We start from the raw sequence: 24,273 nt of genomic DNA on the forward strand, positions 1-24,273 counted from the left end.
CAAAACGACAGCTCTGTCTATCCCTTTGCTCGCGTGCATGTAGGTAATAAAAAAAAAAAAAAAAAAAAAAAGCGTGTGTGCGTGCGTCTCGCGCGCTTGTAGCCGTATTTTGTGGTCCGAGAGGGCTGTGGGGCGGGAGGAGGGGGAGGGGGGTGTGATGTGTGAGGGGGTTGTGGGGTAGAGTTGTGGGCATCATTTCGCCACAACTGCTTGAAACGCGGTCAATTTGCAGTCGAACACGCAGACGGTATCACGGTCTGATAATCTCTAACTTTGACATGTTAGGAAATTATATGTTATTAGAAAATGTGTTCGTTTTGTGACGCATTACAAATGCGTTGGAACATTAGACAGAATCGAGATAAAGGTGATCACCTGTAGGAAGAAGAAGAAGATGTGTTTGAAACCGAAAGAGAATTGCTGACCATGTATTTATAACCAATGAAATGTCAGCACATTGCCGAGTGCAACACGCGTGTTTACCGGAAGTGTTGTGACCTTTGTTACTTCCGTTCGAGTGGCCGCAAGATTGAGGTAGTCGACCAAGGTAAGCTCCTCAAGATATGAAGCTGGACCCCTCTGCGATGGCCGAGAAAAGTAAAGATGCGGAATATTTTACTCCGGGCAGCCAAGTGCGTATTTTATTGAACAACGACACCGAAATATTCGGTGAAGTGGTGGGATTCGAACATGAGACGCGATTTCTCTGGATAAGTATCCTTTTACAAGATTTCTGTGTGTCCATCTGCCGACAACTGTACACGTGTTTTGGATTGTACTTTATCAGTTTAGCACTGTGGTAGAGTATGAATCATTTACCCATCTATTTTAACGTTCAGTAAAAAACCCAGAAAGAATTAGACCAGACAAATGCAGGTTGTAGGGAAAAACAACAAAGCAACGTGTGTGTGGGCAGTATGAATATCCACATTTCTTCCCCTTTGTTCTTTACATTCAGTTTCGTTCCTTGGACGGAACAATCGCAAATTGTTTAAATAACATTGTAATATATACTCTACATTCCTTCCCCTGTCAAGAGACGTAAAGAAAGTCAGTCAAAGAGTTGAGGGGAAGAAATGTAGAGTATATTACAGTGTTATTAACCACAAGTTTGTCCGTCTTATGAATGGAAAAGTACAGGGGAGGAAATGTGGATATTGTGGGGGAAAACAAAAACACAAAATGTGTATGCACCTGTTTCAACATGACCCAGCTAACTGTAGCACAATTAACATCACACACACTCACACACACACACAGAGTGTCACACACACACATGCTCTTGGTCACACATCCATACTGGATCACAAGAAGAGCATAGAACAGGTTTAACTTTAAGCAAAATTTCAGAAAAGAAATGAAAAGAAGAGCATGTGTGAATGGGGAGGATTTAGTCAGAGGAAGGGGCAGGGTGGATATTACTGTATAGTTTGTATATTTACCAAAATGCCGTGGGTAAAGACTTCCATAATTCAACATGAAAATTTTTATAAATTAATTATCGTGCATGTATTCTGTATGTTAATTGGGTTATTTATTTTTAAACAAAGACAATAGCAAGTACCTTTTTTGTTACTTTTAACATAAATGAATAAATCTGTAGTGTAATTTAGTGTGAAGTGTGTTAACCTTTTGCTCAGTTTTGGCAAAATTACATGATAGAAAAAAAGTATCGGAGAAGGAAGGAACAGAAAGTGAAATAAGGTAATCTTAATCAATGTACATACATGTATGTATACACGCAGATGCACACACATGACAGACACTAGAACAGAAAGGCCAATTGGCATGGCACTGTGGTCCTTAACTTGGTCAGAACGGCCAGTGGTGGGTCAACATGAGCGCTACGACTTGACGTTTGTCAACATGGAGCTGGTGGCTAACATGGAACAGAGGGAGGACAATCAGATCGTGCCTGATCCCCTGCCCTATGTACCCATTGCCAGGGTAGGTACTGATGGTTGTATTGATCATTTGATGTGTTGTGCCAAGCCCTGTCCTATGTACCCATTGCCAGGGTAGGTACTGATGGTTGTATTGATATGTACTGATGGTTGTATTAATGTGATGTGCCAAGCCCTGTCCTATGTACCCATTGCCAGGGTAGGTACTGATGGTTGTATTGATATGTACTGATGGTTGTATTAATGTGATGTGCCAAGCCCTGTCCTATGTACCCATTGCCAGGGTAGGTACTGATGGTTGTATTAATGTGATGTGCCAAGCCCTGTCCTAGGTACCCATTGCCAGGGTAGGTACTGATGGTCACTGATGCCTGACCCTGCCTTTTCTGTCCATCTATTGTAAGATATATTCATGTGTAACACTAACATGCTACCAGACAAGTCATGTATAGGGAAGTATTTATTTTGTGTAAAGTTTGTAAACATTTCTGAATATTTGTATACTTGTGTATGTGTGTATCATTGTATGATAAAAAAAATGTATCTAATGTGTGCATGTTATGTAAATTTCTCTCATCAAAAAAACAAAACAAAAAACCCCCCAGTTTATATTATTGGTTGAGTACTACTGTATATTTTATTTCCATTGTTTAACCCTTTTGCTGCCAGGAAAATAAGATTTAAGTGAAATCTTTTTACAAAAAACGGCTATAAATTTTCAGAAAATTCTGTGCTCTTTGTTATTGGAGAAAGACCCGTAAAAGTATATATTTTCTTAAAGGTAAATGAATAAAGAATACAAAACACATGTTTTCCCATTTTATGTATCTTCAATGACATGCTGTTGTTTTGAATTCAGTGTTTTGTTTTTTGTGTCACATTTTCAACTTGCTCATTATAAACATTAGTCAGGTAACTTGCTCTAAAATATCATATTTTCTGAATATACGGATATCTGCACACAAAAAGCATACTAAAACAACCACAATAAAAAAAATAAAAAAATTGAAAAAGAAACAGAGACACAATGCATTGTGACTTCTCCAAGTGATAATATGGATGTGAGGCCACGTCCCCTGTCTCCACCCCCTTCTCTTCACCCCTCTCACAGGGTCACTTTATCCAGTTCTCATCAGACCTCGTTGGCTGATTGCCAAGAAAATCGCTCACACTGTCGTGCTAATAATTCGGTCACTTTTTGTCAACTGCTACAGCTTTACAGCCGGCATCACTCACTGATAGTTGTATCTTGGCCACTCTCGCTGACCAGTTATCTCGTCATATAGGCAGCCTAGGGGTTAAAGAACAATGTTCAACTTAAACTAGTTAAAGCTGTAATTGCTCATGCCATGGCTTAATATGTTAGGAAATGGAAACAGCAGTACCTGTGAGCTTACATTTTGTCGTGCTGATGCAGTGAAAGAAAGTACAGATGTACCTGTGTAATGTTTTATAGTGCTGATGCAGTGAAAGAAAGTACAGATGTACCTGTGTTATATTTTGTAGTGCTGATGCAGTGAAAGGAAGTACAGATGTACCTGTGTTGTGTTTTGTAGTGCTGATGCAGTGAAAGAAAGTACAGATGTACCTGTGTTATATTTTGTAGTGCTGATGCAGTGAAAGGAAGTACAGATGTACCTGTGTTATGTTTTGTAGTGCTGATGCAGTGAAAGGAAGTACTGATGTACCTGTGTAATGTTTTGTAGTGCTGATGCAGAGAAAGAAAGTACAGATGTACCTGTGTTATATTTTGTAGTGCTGATGCAGTGAAAGGAAGTACAGATATACCTGTGTTATGTTTTGTAGTGCTGATGCAGTGAAAGGAAGTACAGATGTACCTGTCTTATGTTTTGTAGTGCTGATGCAGTGAAAGAAAGTACTGATGTACCTGTGTTATGTTTTGTAGTGCTGATGCAGTGAAAGGAAGTACAGGTGTACCTGTGTTGTGTTTTGTAATGCTGATGCAGTGAAAGGAAGTACTGATGTACCTGTGTAATGTTTTGTAGTGCTGATGCAGTGAAAGGAAGTACTGATGTACCTGTGTTATGTTTTGTAGTGCTGATGCAGTGAAAGGAAGTACTGATGTACCTGTGGTGTTATTGTGTATGGTGCTGAAGCAGTGAATAGAAGTATGCTATGCAGCTATACCTAAGGTAATGTATTTTGCAGTGCTGAAGAAATGAAGAAATTTCAGCTGTACCTGTGATGTTGTATAAAGTTTGAAGTGGTGAAGCAGTGTAGAGAAGTACAGCTGTACTTTTGATCTTGTATTTTGTAGTGCTGTAGAAATGAAGAAGAGTACAGCTGTACCTGTGATCTATGTGCGTTTTATAGCACTGAATGTAGTGCTGAAGAAATGAAGAAGGGTACAGCTGTACCTGTGTTCTATGTGCATTATATATATATATATATATATAGCACTGAATGTAGTGCTGAAGCAATGAAGAAGGGTACAGCTGTACCTGTGATCTATGTGCATTATATATATAGCACTGAATGTAGTGCTGAAGTAATGAAGCAGGGTACAGCTGTACCTGTGATCTATGTACATTTTGTATATAGCACTAAATGTAGTGCTGAAGCAATGAAGAAGAGTACAGCTGTACTTGTGATCTACATGCATTTGATAGCAGTGAATCCATGAAGAGAAGAAATGCTGATCAAAGTGCACAAGTTTGAAACGTTGTTCGTGCAGGTCAACAACCGTCTGCGCGTCAATGTGGCCGAGTTCAGGCGTCAGAAGTTGTACGTGGGGGAGAATGTGTCCCCTGAGGGACAGCTGCTGATGGACAGCATTGCTAAAACGTGAGTCCTCCGCTGTCAGCAGTGCCAAGTAGTGAGACATAGTCGTCAAACAGCAGATGTGGCAACTCTTATACCATCTTGTTAGAGCCAGCATCTTGCAGATGATTACTATTATTTTTATATATATATATTTTTTTTTTTTCAAAATGTTTCCTTGTGTAAATGTTTGATCACTTTATATTAGAGCAATGTTTAATGTCTGTGATGAATTGTGACAAGTGTCTGACACATGCTGTATGAGACGAAGCTTGTTTACACTATATTCAGTGTTAAACCAGGTCCCAAGTTGTGGTCTGAAGACTTTGCCCCAGTGTTACTGTAAGCGCTTCGCCAATACTTGAGTTTTAAATTGCATAAGATATTGTTAATGAGTCATGTGTGAAAGTGAGAGATAAGGTTATCTCAACATGAATCCTGATTTATGAAAATTATTGGTTAAGTATATAATTTGTGTATAATAAAAAGTGGTAACTCTTTCCATACACAAGGTACCCAACTTCAAGTCAGTGCTGCTTATGCTACCGATTCAGCTGGCACACAGGTAAATGAAAGGTATTTAGTTACCTGTGTGCTCGCTGGATCAGTAGCATAACCGTCTGACAGAAAAAAAACAAGGGAATTTCTTAATCCTGTGCATTGAAAAAAAGGAAGGAAAAAGAATTCAATGTGTTATGGAAAACTAATAAAGATAATTGAGTTCTGTTTTCTGTGTGTTATTAAGAATTCTCTCTACTTTCAGATAAAAGAATAATATCATTTTGTGAATTTTGACCATTATCCATGATTTTCAAGTGCACCATCACATAATTATTCTTTTATCTAAAAGTAGAGAGAATTCTGAATAAGACACGGAAAACAGAATTCAGTTATCTGTATTAGTTTCTGAGATAAATGCATTTGAGTAGCGTGATGATCACAAATGTACTTCTGAGAAAATTTAGTTTAAAGTTTATGAACATTCACATAGCTGCAACTTTTTTTTAATGAATTTTCCCCAGCAAGTGAATAGCACCAAAATGTCAAGAATGACTTAGAGAACTTTGGAAATTGACCCAGTGACATCAAATAATTGCTGTTTAGTTAAAACATTGTCTGAAAAGCGTGCTCACTGGGCTGAAACATTGAAATATTAACTCTCTCCATACGAACGGCGAAAGAGACGATGTTAACAGCGTTTCACCCCAATTACCATCATCAAAATATTCCAAGCGGAAGGTTCTTACACTGAAGAGGTGAATGTTGACAAAGAATACCACAATCCTGACGACGGAAGCTAAAGGTTGGGTCATTGAGACACCCACAGGACATCCGAGGGGTCTGTGTAGAGGAGAAGAGAGGACTGGCCGTACTGAGTGAGTTAATGGGTAGTCAGCAGTTTCACTCTTCCACAAAAAAAAAGAAAAAAAGTAGAATAAAACCTGCAAGTGTAAGTCAGAATCACTCCAAACTTTCTGAAAAGGTACAAGAATGCTTGAACTTTGATCTGCATCAGTTTGTATATATTTAGATAGTTGTGTAATAATTGTGTCAGCCCTGTGGTGACACACCTGATAATACCTGTACAACAGTGTTAATGAAGACAGGCAGGTGACAACACAAAACAACATAGTAGTATTGAGCAGTTTTGTCCACACACTTGTAACCTGGGACACAGTGAATACCTGTACAACAGTGTTAATGGAGACAGGCAGGTGACAACACAAAACAACATAGTAGTATTGAGCAGTTTTGTCCACACACTTGTAACCTGGGACACAGTGAATACCTGTACAACAGTGTTAATGAGACAGGCAGGTGACAACACAAAACAACATAGTAGTATTGAGCAGTTTTGTCAACACACTTGTAACCTGGGACACAGTGAATACCTGTACAACAGTGTTGATGAAGACAGGCAGGTGACAACACAAAACAACATAGTAGTATTGAGCAGTTTTGTCCACACACTTGTAACCTGGGACACAGTGAATACCTGTACAACAGTGTTGATGGAGACAGGCAGGTGACAACACAAAACAACATAGTAGTATTGAGCAGTTTTGTCCACACACTTGTAACCTGGGACACAGTGAAGTCAGTGAGTCACATGTGAATGTTGTATGTTCCTTGTCCTGTTTTGTTGTGGTGTGTGTGGAGGCCTGGAGGAAAGAGGTGTGGCCTGGTGGGTGGATGGTTTGGGCCCACTGGGGAAGGATGCATGAGCACAGATTGGAAAGGGATGGTCTCTGAGGAGTTGAAGCTGACATGCTGAGAACAGACCAGATCTTTCTTCTCTGGGTGAACCAACTCCCAGGTCTCAGTGAATAAGAACTGTTTTGCTCACTGCGACCGTTTAGGCAAATGCTGGGCGGAGGTTGATGGCGTAGGGTGGTGGGTTGTTTCATGTGTCACAGATGTTCATCTTGGTAATGGCTGGTGGACTGTCACACTGCCTTCAGCCTCATCCACTGAAAAAAATGTATGCACATAATTAGTGGATTAGTTAGTATAAGTGAAAAGACATCAGTAATTTGAGTAAATGAGACCCATAATTAATTACATATCTGTCAAATATTAAACTTGTAATATTTTTTTAAAATCAAGCACACACACACAAACACACAAATCGGGTATGAATACACACACATGCACTCACTCACACACGCATACACACACATACACACACACAAACACACATGCAGACATATATGCACACACATGAACATATGGAATCATGTATGCATGTACATGCACGCGCGCACACACAATTTAATTATCATTATGTATGTGCACATGCACGCATGCACGCACGCAGTCACCACACACATATACACTCATGTTTATGCACACTCACACTCACATGTTATAATTTATGCATATAAACACACACACACACACACACACACACACACACACACACAATTTAATAATTATCATGTATGCATACACACACACACACACACACACAAAATCTCATCACACACACACACTGAGACAGAGTGTGCACAGCAGACCCATCACTCACACTCACAAATGAGCACCCATTCTTAATCACCTGAAATGCATTATACACTTCTTTTTTAGTCATTTACTTACACACATTAAAAGTCTAAAGCACCTTGATCTGAGTGTGAAAACATGCCATGATTTTTGATAATCTTTGACTGTTTAGTGAATGGTTTTCCCAACTTTCACTTTGGCCTTTGCAGTTTGTTGCTAAAAATAGCATTGACATTATCAGCATTGTCACTTGTTTTTGATGGATTTCTGCAACTAGTTCAGATATTATTTACAGATATTAAGTGATGCGTGTTATTCTTTCTATCTAAGTAATTCAGGTTCGTCATTACTTCACATAATTTAAAAAACACGTCAAATAAACATTGGAAGCAAAAGCTTCGTGAACAACGAAGGCAAAGCAAGTCCTACTTAGCAGATTCAGTGTCTTCATTCCCATTTTCCACAGGCACAGGTTGATTTTCTTCATTACCACTGCTAAAATCTTTGATTCCTGATAGTTTGTCACCACCTTAGTTGTCTGTCATCGCTTTGTCACCACCATAGTTGTCTGTCACTGATAGTTTGTCACCACCATAGTTGTCTGTCACTGATAGTTTGTCACCACCATAGTTGTCTGTCACTGATAGTTTGTCACCACCATAGTTGTCTGTCACTGATAGGTTGTCACCACCATAGTTGTCTGTCACTGATGGTTTATCACCACCATAGTTGTCTGTCACTGATAGTTTGTCACCACCCTAGTTCTCTGTCATTGCTTTGTCACCACCCTAGTTGTCTGTCATCGCTTTGTCACCACCCTAGTTGCCTGTCATTGCTTTGTCACCACCCTAGTTGTCTGTCATCGCTTTGTCACCACCCTAGTTGTCTGTCATTGCTTTGTCACCACCCTAGTTGTCTGTCATTGCTTTGTCACCACCCTAGTTGTCTGTCATGGCTTTGTCACCACCCTAGTTGTCTGTCATGGCTTTGTCACCACCCTAGTTGTCTGTCATGGCTTTGTCACCACCCTAGTTGTCTGTCATCGCTTTGTCACCACCCTAGTTGTCTGTCATTGCTTTGTCACCACCAGTTGTCTGTCATCGCTTTGTCACCACCCTAGTTGTCTGTCATCGCTTTGTCACCACCATAGTTGTCTGTCACTGATAGGTTGTCACCACCATAGTTGTCTGTCACTGATAGGTTGTCACCACCATAGTTGTCTGTCACTGATAGGTTGTCACCACCCTAGTTGTCTGTCACTGATAGGTTGTCACCACCATAGTTGCCTGTCACTGATAGGTTGTCATCACCATAGTTGTCTGTCACTGATAGGTTGTCACCACCATACTTGTCTGTCACTGATAGGTTGTCACCACCATAGTTTTCTGTCACTGATAGGTTGTCACCACCATAGTTGTCTGTCACTGATAGGTTGTCACCACCATAGTTGCCTGTCACTGATAGGTTGTCACCACCATAGTTGCCTGTCACTGATAGGTTGTCACCACCATAGTTGTCTGTCACTGATAGGTTGTCACCACCATAGTTGTCTGTCACTGATAGGTTGTCACCACCATAGTTGTCTGTCACTGATAGTTTGTCACCACCATAGTTGCCTGTCACTGATAGGTTGTCATCACCCTAGTTGTCTGTCCTTGCTTCAGTCAGTTCAGGAGAGGTGAAATGTGTCGTTTACCAGGGCAGTTTGGAGATCTGCGTGCCTGTCACTTTTACCGCCACCATTGTTGTGCTTCGTCTTTGGGGAAATCCGATCAGTGTCACTCATTTTCAGCAATTATTGTGGCTTTTACAAAACACTGAGTGTGATAATATTGCAGACTTAGAAGAAGAGTGCTACTTTTGAAAATAATTCAAGAATGCCATCAAAACTGTAGCAGTGATGAATAGAGCGTCTGCTAAACTTGATCATGGATAAGTCGCTCAAAACACACGTTCTCACATTAAAATCTGAATTACTACGCCTAAACATAAAGGACAGATTGAGAACAGTGTAAAAATAGGACTCGAGACTGTTTACAACATGGAGGTTTTGTTCTTGCGCTCATAAGAGTCTATTACAGAACGAAATCATGTTCAAAATTGGGGCAGATCATTTGGCTGTTTCCCACTCTTGACCATCAATTCCCAACTGGAAAACATCAAAATAAAGCATCAATACTTTATATTTCTTTATAATACTTGGAAATTTGATAGAAAAAGAGTCATAGAATCTGAATAACCAAAAAAATAAAATTTGATATTTTCACCCCTTGTCACTTTCACAGCGTGTTGTGTGAAATTTACTCCAGCGACTTATCCATGATTTTCATGTGCGGCGTCACATTTATATAACTAGGAAGGAAAGGTAAGAGGTGGTGAATGAGAGAGAGAGAGAGTCCTGAAATGTCTCAAGAGATGCGAGATGGAGAATCACCAAAATGTTGTGGTGAATCATGTGGGGTGAATATTGTTTGATGGAGCATTACCAACATTGAAGTGGTGAATCATGTGGGGTGAATATTGTTTGATGGAGCATTACCAACATTGAAGTGGTGAATCATGTGGGGTGAATATTGTTTGATGGAGCATTACCAACATTGAAGTGGTGAATCATGTGGGGTGAATATTGTTTGATGGAGCATTACCAACATTGAAGTGGTGAATCATGTGGGGTGAATATTGTTTGATGGAGCATTACCAGCATTGAAGTGGTGAATCATGTGGGGTGAATATTGTTTGATGGAGCATTACCAGCATTGAAGTGGTGAATCATGTGAGGTGAATATTGTTTGATGGAGCATTACCAACATTGAAGCGGTGAATCATGTGAGGTGAATATTGTTTGATGGAGCATTACCAACATTGAAGCGGTGAATCATGTGGGGTGAATATTGTTTGATGGAGCATTACCAACATTGAAGCGGTGAATCATGTGGGGTGAATATTGTTTGATGGAGCATTACCAACATTGAAGCGGTGAATCATGTGGGGATGGAGCATTACCAACATTGAAGCGGTGAATCATGTGGGGTGAATATTGTTTGATGGAGCATTACCAGCATTGAAGCGGTGAATCATGTGGGGTGAATATTGTTTGATGGAGCATTACCAGCATTGAAGCGGTGAATCATGTGGGGTGAATATTGTTTGATGGAGCATTACCAGCATTGAAGCGGTGAATCATGTGGGGTGAATATTGTTTGATGGAGCATTACCAGCATTGACGTGGTGAATCATGTGGGGTGAATATTGTTTGATGGAGCATTACCAGCATTGAAGTGGTGAATCATGTGGGGTGAATATTGTTTGATGGAGCATTACCAGCATTGAAGTGGTGAATCATGTGGGGTGAATATTGTTTGATGGAGCATTACCAGCATTGAAGTGGTGAATCATGTGGGGTGAATATTGTTTGATGGAGCATTACCAACATTGAAGTGGTGAATCATGTGGGGTGAATATTGTTTGATGGAGCATTACCAACATTGAAGTGGTGAATCATGTGGGGTGAATATTGTTTGATGGAGCATTACCAGCATTGAAGCGGTGAATCATGTGGGGTGAATATTGTTTGGAACACTGGAGAGAGAGTATGGTGACACGACAGATGTGTCCAGAAATGTGTCAGGGATTCATTTGCAGAATACCATCAAAAGACAGGCAGTGATGAATGAATGACAAGTGTTGCATGGTTGTCAAGCTGAGGAACATTGCCACTATTCATGATGTCAGTTGTGCATATGAATTTTTGGATGAATGATTTTGTGCATTTGGATGTTATATTTGATTCTTCATTGAAGAGTGTGTGTGTGTGTGTGTGTGTGTGTGCAGTATTGGCGAAGTGAGGTGGCAGAATGACAAAATCGTTGTGATGGAATGTGTGATGGTGGAACCGCCCTACACCATCAACGAGGTCCACCTCATCCCCGGAAAGGAGAGCTCACACAACAACACGACGCTGGCACACATACGGAAGATAGTGAGTGGCACTCTGACTGCTGACTACTGTCTTCATCCTTTTGTTGTTTGTTCTCTGTCCAGCAGCAGTGACACAGTGACACATCCTTTGTCACATCCCTGCACTTGGCTCTTTGAAGTCTGTCCTTCAAACCTGCCTGTCAGAAAAAGTCCTCCCCACCCTCTCTTTTTCAGTCAGTGGATTATAAACCTTTCTGTCTGCAGGTACACATTTATCATTATAACTTTGTTTGACCCATTTGTTGCTGTGTGATACATGTGTGCGTGTGAAAGTTGGGTGTCCAAAGGCTTTGTAGGTAGGACCACTTAAATTTTGAACTTCAGCATATCTAAAAACTAATTACACCATTGGAAAGAACATAAAAAACTAAGTTCACATGCAAATTTCCATTGCATTATACCCAGTAGTTTTTAAGAAAACGGCATCTAAAAATGTGCTATTTTTAGACTGTCATAAAATTTTAAGATGAAGACTTACCACATTGTTCTTTGCTGTACTTGGTACCACCAATACCTAGTTTATGCTGAATTTTTTCTGGCCTACTCAAGAACATGCTTAGAGAGAGACAGTGCCTCCAAAATAGCAAAATATTCAGTTTTGTCAAGTGTCGAATGGCCTGATTTCACAGTGATAACATGCCGACTTATAATGTTGATATCTCAGAAAGTTTTCATGCTACAAAAACATTTCAAATATGTGCATGTTCAGAAAAGCATGTAGAATACAGTTTTTTGGAAGACTTAATGCTATCAGAAATGCAAATAACAATGAAAACAGTCACAAAGTATATGGTTTTTAGTAACAAATGAGCAAGTTTTTTACAATCATGATGATACTATGCTGTCAGATATCACCAGAGTAATTGTAAATATGCATATTTGACATAACAGAAGTCCAGTCATTTCAGCATCCTTGATTTGCAGTTCCCTTTCTTTTTCACTCAGTTTTGCTTTAAGAAATGACACCTCCTCTGTCGTTGTTCTTAGTTCCTGTGTGATAATGTCCTCATTTTTTTTCTTTGCTGCATGCTGGCTCTGGGTCTGAAGTAGGAGGTAGCTGTTTGACAGTTTTTTGCTTCTTCCTGCTGTCTCTGAAGACCACTGCACTTTCAAAAGGAAGTTCTAAAAAATCTTGAAGTGCACTCTCTCTCCCTGGTTTACTTCTGTTTTTCCGCAGGCGAGCCTCTTCTGCTCTGAGCCTCCCCAGTTTTAATTTGAGCTGTTGGGTTGGTGGCAAATCTCTGACCAGGTGTCATTTATGCAATGTTGCATCCTTATCCTCAATATCCTAGCTAAGTGACATACTTCAGACACAAGACCAATAGGACAACTGAGTGAAGCCTCACAGTCCTCTACAGTTCCTTTCAAAAGATCTGCACGTGTAATTCCAAACTTCTGACAGGAGGGGCCAGGGAAGATGCATGAATCTTTCCTTTCTTGTAAAAAACATTCAGCACCACTGATCGTTTCACACTTGCTGAATTCCTTAACTATTGACACCACACGTGGAAAGGTACACTCTGGGAACAATTTGTGTAGAAAATGTTCCATTTCCCCCCAGGTTTTGTTTTCTTGATGCTTTAACATATTTAACTGCATCAAGAGTTTGTTGTTGGATGGACCCTTGGGTGCTGATGATGGTCTTCCTCGTCCACTGTGTGCAACAGTCACCCTTAAGGCTTTATACTGATCATCATCTGAAATACACAGGCATGAAATTTGAGACAGCTCTAATGCTTTAAAAAAATTTTTTTTGCATTTCATGGATGCTTTTGCATATATATCATTTATATATATGTGTGTGTGTGTGTGTGTGTGTGTGTGTGTGTGTGATGAATGTGCACTGATACATGATCTACTAATTTCATTACTACTCCACTGTAATGGTTTCACTTAAATTGATGTAAGTGTTATGTAACAACATATCTTAAACTTATTTCATGTTTACTAATCATGTAAGTTATTTATTCTTTACATCATTTACACACACACACACACACACACACACACACACTAATCCATACTCAGGCAACCTCATGTATGCATGCTACATCAGTTCAACAGACACTAACTCTGTGCATACACACTTAGCATATAAGATACATACTAATGCACGCACGCACGCACGCACGCACGCACACACACACACACACACGCGCGCGTGAAATTGTCTTGAATTTGACAATCAGAACAGAAGTGGAAAGATACACGTGTTCCCATGCTGTCCGACGTCGGTCACAATATTAAACCATCAATCCGCTCTCACTGACTCAAAACCCTTGTACAACAAAAAATTACTGAATAATCTGACACTTCATCTTCTAGATACAGCTGTCGATCGCGGTAAATTTTTGAATAAAAGATCATAATTGTGCTAAAAAATAACGTGACTGACGAAGCGTTACTGTTCCCAGTTACACATCAACACTGCTGAAGCAAAGTTGTTAGGATTCATCCAAACCCACAAAAATATAAAAAAATACTACTTATATTTATTTCCAAAATAAACAAATTGAAAAAATTGTGCTTCTTACAAACCTGTAAGTTGGCGTGTTTTCCATTCTTCAAACGATGATGACGAGTAGACGGAGGCTCCTTTGATCGCCGCCATGGTCGAGCTGCGCTGCGGGATCCGAAATCGGTCACTCGTTTTTCTTCCAAAGCGCGTTCGAGACTCTTTCTTTATAACAAAGCCATGAATTGCACTTGAAAGTGCATAGTTTAAACTTTCTTTTCTTGTAATTTGCTCGTGATTTGAAACACTGGTTCGTATGTTATAGGGTCGCAAACATCAGTCTCACACTTTCGCTGCGACTTTCAGATCGACTTCCTGTGAAAACCCCAACAAATTTCTAGCCAATCAAAACATGAGAATCCTGGCTTTCCAGTGACATAGTTTCTAAATTTATACATGGCCAAACAATGCAGCGCGAAGCGATCGAGTGACACACATGATATTCAGCTCGCGCGGCAAGCATGGCGGAGTCTGTCACCGCAGTAAAAATCGACGCGACACCCATTGTGTTTGAACGCCCGGCATATACCAGTTTGACTCGAATGATAAAAACAAATACCACAGGAAGATAGATGAAAGAATGAACTTTATTCCAGTATAAGATTGGTGTCATTTAATTTAGTTTGTTAGTGAAATGAGCGAGTTGAAAATGGTCAAATTATGGGTCTGGACTGCGCTGTTAACCACAGCCACAGTGGCTGCGGACCGACCTAGGCTTTGATTTGTTGCTGCTCAAAGATGCATTGCTTTATAAAACACTTTCATTGTTATCACAAACAGGAATACTTTTTCAAATTGAATAATTGGGAATTCTATCATGGGTTTGATGTGTGAGTGGTGTGTGTATGTGTATATGATGAATGTTTGAGTGTGCATGGTGTATTTACATATGTGTGCGAGTGATGTGTGTGTATGTAAAGTGTGTATGATGTGGTGTGCATGTAGTCTGCAGGGTGTGCAGGTGAACAGTGTATGATGTGTGTGTGTCTGTGTGCAGGTGAACAGTGTATGATGTGTGTGTCTGTGTGCAGGTGAACAGTGTATGATGTGTGTGTGTCTGTGTGCAGGTGAACAGTGTATAATGTGCGAGTGTGTGTCTGTGTGCAGGTGAACAGTGTATGATGTGTGTGTGTCTGTGTGCAGGTGAACAGTGTATGATGTGTGTGTGTCTGTGTGCAGGTGAACAGTGTATGATGTGTGTGTGTCTGTGTGAAGGTGAACAGTGTATGATGTGTGTCTGTGTGCAGGTGAACAGTGTATGATGTGTGTCTGTGTGCAGGTGAACAGTGTATGATGTGTGTCTGTGTGCAGGTGAACAGTGTATGATGTGTGTGTGTCTGTGTGCAGGTGAACAGTGTATGATGTGTGTGTGTCTGTGTGCAGGTGAACAGTGTATGATGTGTGTCTGTGTGCAGGTGAACAGTGTATGATGTGTGTCTGTGTGCAGGTGAACAGTGTATGATGTGTGTGTCTGTGTGTAAGTGAACAGTGTATGATGTGTGTGTGTCTGTGTGCAGGTGAACAGTGAATGATGTGTGTGTGTCTGTGTGCAGGTGAACAGTGTATGATGTGTGTGTCTGTGTGCAGGTGAACAGTGTATGATGTGTGTGTCTGTGTGCAGGTGAACAGTGTATGATGTGTGTGTCTGTGTGCAGGTGAAACGTGTATGTGTGTCCGTGTGCAGGTGAACAGTGTATGATGTGTGTGTCTGTGTGCAGGTGAACAGTGTATGATGTGTGTATCTGTGTGTCTGTGTGCAGGTGAACAGTGTTTGATGTGTATCTGTGTGCAGGTGAACAGTGTATGATGTGTATCTGTGTGTGTGCAGGTGGAGAAGCATCAGCAGGATGAGAGGTCACGTCTGGCCCACACCCAGAACAACACTCGCCGCTCCACCTCCCCCTCCCCCTCTCCTGCCCCCTCCTCCTCCTCCACCTCTTCTGCCTGATCACCTCCTCTCTCTGTCTGTCTGTCTGTCCTTCCCGTGATCCCCCCTGTCTGTCTGTCTGTCTGTCTGTTCTCCCCCTCCTGTCCTCTCTGTGTCTGTCTGTCTCTCTGTCTGTCTGTCCTTCCTTCCTGTGATCCCCCCGCCCTGTCTGTCTGCCCTCCCCTCATGTCCCCCTCACCCCCTCCCTTCTTGTCTGTCTGTCTGTCTGTCCTCTCTCCAGGTCCTGGAGGTGAGCAGTGTGGTGTCTGCAGGACTTGTAGAGTGACAACCTACATGACACTGTCTGCAGGACTTGTAGAGTGACAACCTACATGACACTGTCTGCAGGACTTGTAGAGTGACAACCTACATGACACTGTCTGCAGGACTTGTAGAGTGACAACCTACATGACACTGTCTGCAGGACTTGTAGAGTCACAACCTACATGACACTGTCTGCAGGACTTGTAGAGTGACAACCTACATGACACTGTCTGCAGGACTTGGTAGTCACAACCTACATGACACTGTCTGCAGGACTTGTAGAGTGACAACCTACATGACACTGTCTGCAGGACTTGTAGAGTGACAACCTACATGACACTGTCTGCAGGACTTGTAGAGTGACAACCTACATGACACTGTCTGCAGGACTTGTAGAGTGACAACCTACATGACACTGTCTGCAGGACTTGTAGTCACAACCTACATGACACTGTCTGCAGGACTTGTAGAGTGACAACCTACATGACACTGTCTGCAGGACTTGTAGTCACAACCTACATGACACTGTCTGCAGGACTTGTAGAGTCACAACCTACATGACACTGTCTGCAGGACTTGTAGTCACAACCTACATGACACTGTCTGCAGGACTTGTAGTCACAACCTACATGACACTGTCTGCAGGACTTGTAGTCACAACCTACATGACACTGTCTGCAGGACTTGTAGAGTCACAACCTACATGACACTGTCTGCAGGACTTGTAGTCACAACCTACATGACACTGTCTGCAGGACTTGTAGAGTCACAACCTACATGACACTGTCTGCAGGACTTGTAGTCACAACCTACATGACAGAGTGTGGCTAAGAGAAACACATAGGGTTCTTCTTTTAGTGATTTTTTTCTCCAAGCTTCTCATCTGTAGGGGACAGGGGTAGCCTTTTTAAAGACAACATGTTGCTTCTCATCTGTAGGGGACAGGGGTAGCCTTTTTAAAGACAACATGTTGCTTCTCATCTGTAGGGGACAGGGGTAGCCTTTTTAAAGACAACATGTTGCTTCTCATCTGTAGGGGACAGGGGTAGCCTTTTTAAAGACAACATGTACACACACCTGTTCCTGCTTTCTCTGTACCACCCTCCCACTGTACCTGAAACAAAGGTATTATCAGTGTTCTAGAGAAAGCATTCTAAAGCAGCTTTTGTTCTCATCAGGTGTGTGGTATGTCTGGTATGTAGTATCCCAGTTATAAATTGTGTGATTGACAAGTCTGGTATGTAGTATGTGTTATAAATTGTGTGATTGACAAGTGTGGTATGTAGTATCTGTTATAAATTGTGTGATTGACAAGTCTGGTATGTAGTATCTCAGTTATAAATTGTGTGATTGACAAATCTGGTATGTAGTATCTCAGTTATAAATTGTGTGATTGACACGTCTGGTATGTCGTATCTGTTATAACTTGTGTGATTGACAAGTCTGGTATGTAGTATCTGTTATAAATTGTGTGATTGACAAGTCTGGTATGTAGTATGTGTTATAACTTGTGTGATTGACAAGTGTGGTATATAGTATCTGTTATAAATTGTGTGATTGACAAGTCTGGTATGTAGTATGTGTTATAACTTGTGTGATTGACAAGTCTGGTATGTAGTATCTCAGTTATAAATTGTGTGATTGACAAGTCTGGTATGTCGTATGTGTTATAACTTGTGTGATTGACAATTCTGGTATGTAGTATCTGTTATAAATTGTGTGATTGACAAGTCTGGTATGTCGTATCTGTTATAACTTGTGTGATTGACAAGTCTGGTATGTCGTATCTGTTATAACTTGTGTGATTGACAAGTCTGGTATGTAGTATCTGTTATAACTTGTGTGATTGACAAGTCTGGTATGTAGTATCTGTTATAAATTGTGTGATTGACAAGTCTGGTATGTCGTATCTGTTATAACTTGTGTGATTGACAAGTCTGGTATGTAGTATGTGTTATAACTTGTATGATTGACAAGTCTGGTATGTCGTATCTCAGTTATAAATTGTGTGATTTTCTTTGTACTGGTTAGGATGGTGCAGAAAGAGAAATCTCTTTAAAAAAAGAAAAAGTGCGACTGTTGAGTGCTAGTGGAAATTGTTAAACCAAGAACAAACACCTGGTGTGAACATTCACCAGTAAAAAGAAACTCCTTGATTTTACTTTTGGTCAAAGTACACCACCAGCTGTTGATAGCTGGACAAGATGATGATAGTGGGGCAGCAGTTGGCCTGGTCATTGTAACAGTGTTCAAAATGTAGTGAGCATTTCCCATGCAGTGATGTTGTGACTGTAGTGATGCTTTGCCATGTAGTAACTCAGTGTAGAAAAGGGTGTCAACACATGCCATGTATCTCAGATGGTGGTCTCAGTGGATGTTCAGGAAAAAAGACTCAGTGCAAATAATTGTGCATCAGACATTTTGTTTACTGTGTATTTATTCTTCTTTATAACAAAGTAACACAGTGCAGCTGTTGGGTTATGCAAAAATGAAACTCGAATCAAGAGAAACGCGCTTGAGCAGGGCATCAACATTGTCTGTCTTGTCCTCTTTAGTTCTGTCGTCAGTCGTGTGTGTGTGTAGGGGAGGAAGTAAAGTAGGATGGTCCATGCAGCACACTGTGAGTCAGTATGTTTTGCTCAGTGTCAGAATGATCTTGTTGAGGCGGGAGGAAGGGGGAGGGGGGTGGGGGGGGGGGGGGGGTTACAGGCCAATAAGGTGGAAGGTCTCTTGTTAACCTCCAGTAGATCTGATGTTGGATTTTCTTTTCACTGGTTGGGGTGATGCAGAAAGAGAAATGTGTGAAGAAAAGTGTGACAGATGATGTCTACTGGAAATTGTTTTAAACCCACAACAGGACACCTGGTGTCAACAGTGACAACAGACTTGTGTGTATCGCTGAAGAGAATGCAGACAGTATACTTGTTGATTGTTGATGACATGTATTCCAAAGACTGCAGGAATTGGGTGTCCCTCACACAGCTTTTGTCTAGTTATTCTGGTCAGGTATGCTTTGTTTTAAATGCTGTTCTGTCTCTGCTTTTGTTTTGAAAGCTGTCCTGTTTCTCTGCTTTTGTTTTGAAAGCTGTCCTGTTTCTCTGGTTTTGTTTTGAAAGCTGTCCTGTTTCTCTGGTTTTGTTTTGAAAGCTGTTCTGTTTCTCTGCTTTTGTTTTGAAAGCTGTTCTGTTTCTCTGCTTTTGTTTTGAAAGCTGTTCTGTTTCTCTGGTTTTGTTTAAGCTGTCCTGTTTCTCTGGTTTTGTTTTGAAAGCTGTCCAGTTTCTCTGGTTTTGTTTTGAAAGCTGTCCTGTTTCTCTGGTTTTGTTTTGAAAGCTGTCCTGTTTCTCTGGTTTTGTTTTGAAAGCTGTCCAGTTTCTCTGGTTTTGTTTTGAAAGCTGTCCTGTTTCTCTGGTTTTGTTTTGAAAGCTGTCCTGTTTCTCTGCTTTTGTTTAAGCTGTCCTGTTTCTCTGGTTTTGTTTTGAAAGCTGTTCTGTTTCTCTGCTTTTGTTTAAGCTGTCCTGTTTCTCTGGTTTTGTTTTGAATTATAATTGAAAGCTGTTCTGTTTCTCTGCTTTTGTTTAATCTGTCCTGTTTCTCTGGTTTTGTTTTGAAAGCTGTCCTGTTTCTCTGGTTTTGTTTTGAAAGCTGTCCTGTTTCTCTGCTTTTGTTTTGAAAGCTGTCCTGTTTCTCTGGTTCTGTTTTGAAAGCTGTCCTGTTTCTCTGGTTTTGTTTAAGCTGTCCTGTTTCTCTGGTTTTGTTTTGAAAGCTGTCCTGTTTCTCTGGTTCTGTTTTGAAAGCTGTTCTGTTTCTCTGATTTTGTTTTGAAAGCTGTTCTGTTTCTCTGGTTTTGTTTTGAAAGCTGTCCTGTTTCTCTGATTTTGTTTTGAAAGCTGTCCTGTTTCTCTGGTTTTGTTTTGAAAGCTGTCCTGTTTCTCTGATTTTGTTTTGAAAGCTGTCCTGTTTCTCTGGTTTTGTTTTGAAAGCTGTCCTGTTTCTCTCCTCTGTCTCTTATCTATTTTGTCTGCATTTAACTTTTCTTTTAGTCCTGTGCCATTTAAGTATTTTACTATCTGTGTTTAGTTTTTACTTATATAATTATTATATTCTTTTGAAATTTTTTTTGATTCAGCAGTCTTCCATTCTTCTCATTTTATTTTGAGTCTGGTATGTAGTATCTGTTATAACTTATAAATTGTGTGATTGACAAGTCTGGTATGTAGTATCTGTTATAACTTATAAATTGTGTGGTCGACAAGTCTGGTATGTCGTATCTGTTATAAATTGTGTGATTGACAAGTCTGGTATGTCGTATCTGTTATAACTTGTGTGATTGACAAGTCTGGTATGTAGTATGTGTTATATACTTATAAATTGTGTGATTGACAAGTCTGGTATGTAGTATGTGTTATAAATTGTGTAATTGACAAGTCTGGTATGATATGTAGTATCTGTTATAATTTTGTGATTGACAAGTCTGGTATGTAGTATGTGTTATAAATTGTGTGATTGACAAGTCTGGTATGTAGTATGTGTTATAAATTGTGTAATTGACAAGTCTGGTATGATATGTAGTATCTGTTATAAATTGTGTGATTGACAAGTCTGGTATGTAGTATGTGTTATAAATTGTGTGATTGACAAGTCTGGTATGTAGTATCTCAGTTAGAAATTGTGTTGTTGACATGTGTTTTTAAATTGGCTTTTGATGACGGGACTGATGATGTCCATCGTTGTATGACAGGTCTGTTGTGTCAGTCACATGAATGAGGTGTTTTGTGTCATTGTTGAGTCATGTGTCAGTCACATGACTGAGATGTGTTGAGTCATGTGTCAGTCACATGACTGACATGTGTGTCTTCAGAGACAGGGGCCGTAAAATATCGACTCTGTGTCCCGTTTTTGTGTATATGTGTGTACTGTAGTTGAGTATATATGTGTGGGTGTATGTATGCACTTTCGTATATGTCTGCGCAGTTTAGTATATATTAATGTTAAGGGAGTTGTATGTTACTATTTTACTGTTTGAAGTTATGTATATTTTTAAGTGTGTATTGTCCAGAAGTGCTTTGAACAACAAGAGAAAAGCACCATTAGATGTGTGCTGGTTTTCTTATGTTGTGTTATGTTACATGTTTGGTTATCACATTGGAAAGAAACAGAAGTGTGCTTTGCTTGGATGAAGGACGTGGTCCTTATGTGTGAGATCAATAAATGAGTGAAAAAGTGACGGTTGTGATGGTGTTGTGTAAGAGAATTGAGTCTTACAAACGACTGTCACCACTGCCTTATAAGGGTCTTACAAATGACTGTCACCACTGCCTTATAAGGGTCTTACAAACGACTGTCAGCACTGCCTTTTAAGGGTCTTACAAACGACTGTCACCACTGCCTTTTAAGGGTCTTACAAACGACTGTCACCACTGCCTTATAAAGGTCTCACAAATGACTGTCACCACTGCCTTATAAGGATTAAGTCTTACAAACAACTGCCACCACTGCCTTATAAGGGTCTCAAAATTGACTGTCACCACTGCCTTATAAGGATTGAGTCTTACAAACAAATGTCACCACTGCCTTATAAGGATTGAGTCTTACAAACAACTGTCACCACTGCCTTATAAGGGTCTTACAAATGACTCACCACTGCCTTATAAGGATTGAGTCTTACAAACAAATGTCACCACTGCCTTATATGGATTGTCTTACAAATGACTGTCACCACTGCCTTATGAGGATTGAGTCAGACAAACTACTGTCACCACTGCCTTATAAGGACTGAGTCAGACAAATGACTGTCACCACTGCCTTAAAAGGATTGAGTCAGACAAATGACTGTCACCACTGCCTTAAAAGGATTGAGTCAGACAAATGACTGCCATGATGACCCAACAGCCAAGTGGTTAGAACATTGGACTTTAGTGTGATAAGTGTGTGTTTGAATCCTGGCACAAGCTGGTGTGGGGGAAGGAAGGAGATTTGTTCCAACTTGGAGTAGGCTTGAGCTCAGTCCTGTGGGTGCCTCCACTAACAGCCATTGTGTTGGTGCCTCCACTAACGGCCATTGTGTTGACACAGTCCTGTGGGTGCCTCCACTAATGGCCATTGTGTTGACACAGTCCTGTGGGTGCCTCCACTAACGGCCATTGTGTTGACACAGTCCTGTGGGTGCCTCCACTAATGGCCATTGTGTTGACACAGTCCTGTGGGTGCCTCCACTAACAGCCATTGTGTTGACACAGTCCTGTGGGTGTCTCCACTAACAGCCATTGTGTTGACACAGTCCTGTGGGTGCCTCCACTAACGGCCATTGTGTTGACACAGTCCTGTGGGTGCCTCCACTAACAGGCATTGTGTTGACACAGTCCTGTGGGTGCCTCCACAAACAGGCATTGTGTTGACACAGTCCTGTGGGTGCCTCCACTAATGGCCATTGTGTTGACACAGTCCTGTGGGTGCCTCCACTAACGGCCATTGTGTTGACACAGTCCTGTGGGTGCCTCCACTAACAGGCATTGTGTTGACACAGTCCTGTGGGTGCCTCCACTAACAGGCATTGTGTTGACACAGTCCTGTGGGTGCCTCCACTAATGGCCATTGTGTTGACACAGTCCTGTGGGTGCCTCCACTAACGGCCATTGTGTTGACACAGTCCTGTGGGTGCCTCCACTAATGGCCATTGTGTTGACACAGTCCTGTGGGAGTCTCCACTAACAGGCATTGTGTTGACACAGTCCTGTGGGTGCCTCCACTAACAGGCATTGTGTTGACACAGTCCTGTGGGTGCCTCCACTAATGGCCATTGTGTTGACACAGTCCTGTGGGTGCCTCCACTAACAGGCATTGTGTTGACACAGTCCTGTGGGTGCCTCCACTAATGGCCATTGTGTTGACACAGTCCTGTGGGTGCCTCCACTAATGGCCATTGTGTTGACACAGTCCTGTGGGTACCTCCACTAACAGCCATTGTGTTGACACATCCATCAGACCTGAAAGATGATCTAATTCCTGTCAACATGTCACTTTAAAGAAACACAAACATATCCCACAATACATCCTCATCACAACAGAGTATGGCTGACAAATAAAGGGAGCATGCGTAAAATTACATGCGCAATTTCACACATTATAGCAGGTAAAAGTCTGCTTCTGAACAGGGAACATGGAGATCCACAGTCCACAAATGTGGAAGAAAACTGCTGCAGTGATGAGAATGGTGTTCCTGTGTGCATGCACAGTCTGTATGATAATGATCAGAGACAGAGAAGATAACCTTTTGTGTGTGATGAAAGCAGTTTGACCATTTCAACATCAAACAACAACACAGTCACTGACTGTGTGCACTTCTTCACTGGATTTTCATAGTCTGCACTGGTCATTCTCACTGGTTGGTTTGGTGACGGTGATTTGGATATAGTACAGCAGTAGTTAGACTCACTGGTTGGTTTGGTGACGGTGATCTGGATATAGTACAGCAGTAGTTAGACTCACTGGTTGGTTTGGTGACGGTGATCTGGATATAGTACAGCAGTAGTTAGACTCACTGGTTGGTTTGGTGACGGTGATTTGGATATAGTACAGCAGTAGTTAGACTCACTGGTTGGTTTGGTGACGGTGATCTGGATATAGTACAGCAGTAGTTAGACTCACTGGTTGGTTTGGTGACGGTGATTTGGATATAGTACAGCAGTAGTGACTCAATGGTTGGTTTGGTGACGGTGATTTGGATATAGTACAGCAGTAGTTAGACTCAATGGTTGGTTTGGTGACGGTGATCTGGATATAGTACAGCAGTAGTTAGACTCAATGGTTGGTTTGGTGACGGTGATCTGGATATAGTACAGCAGTAGTTAGACTCACTGGTTGGTTTGGTGACGGTGATTTGGATATAGTACAGCAGTAGTGAC

At 41.0% G+C, this 24,273-nt stretch overlaps 1 protein-coding gene across 1 annotated transcript; it reads left to right on the forward strand.

The window, feature by feature from the left end:
- Positions 1-493: 493 nt before the first annotated feature.
- On the forward strand, positions 494-16,612 carry LOC143293364 (protein LSM12-like). The gene is made up of 5 exons (XM_076604169.1): positions 494-714; positions 1,817-1,947; positions 4,600-4,709; positions 11,520-11,667; positions 16,010-16,612. Exons 1-5 carry the CDS (start codon positions 564-566, stop codon positions 16,127-16,129), a joined length of 660 nt encoding a protein of 219 aa, XP_076460284.1. The 5' UTR covers positions 494-563; the 3' UTR covers positions 16,130-16,612.
- The last annotated feature ends 7,661 nt before the right edge of the window (positions 16,613-24,273 follow it).

Source organism: Babylonia areolata, chromosome 19 (assembly GCF_041734735.1).
Source record: "Babylonia areolata isolate BAREFJ2019XMU chromosome 19, ASM4173473v1, whole genome shotgun sequence".
Lineage (NCBI taxonomy): Eukaryota > Metazoa > Mollusca > Gastropoda > Neogastropoda > Buccinidae > Babylonia > Babylonia areolata.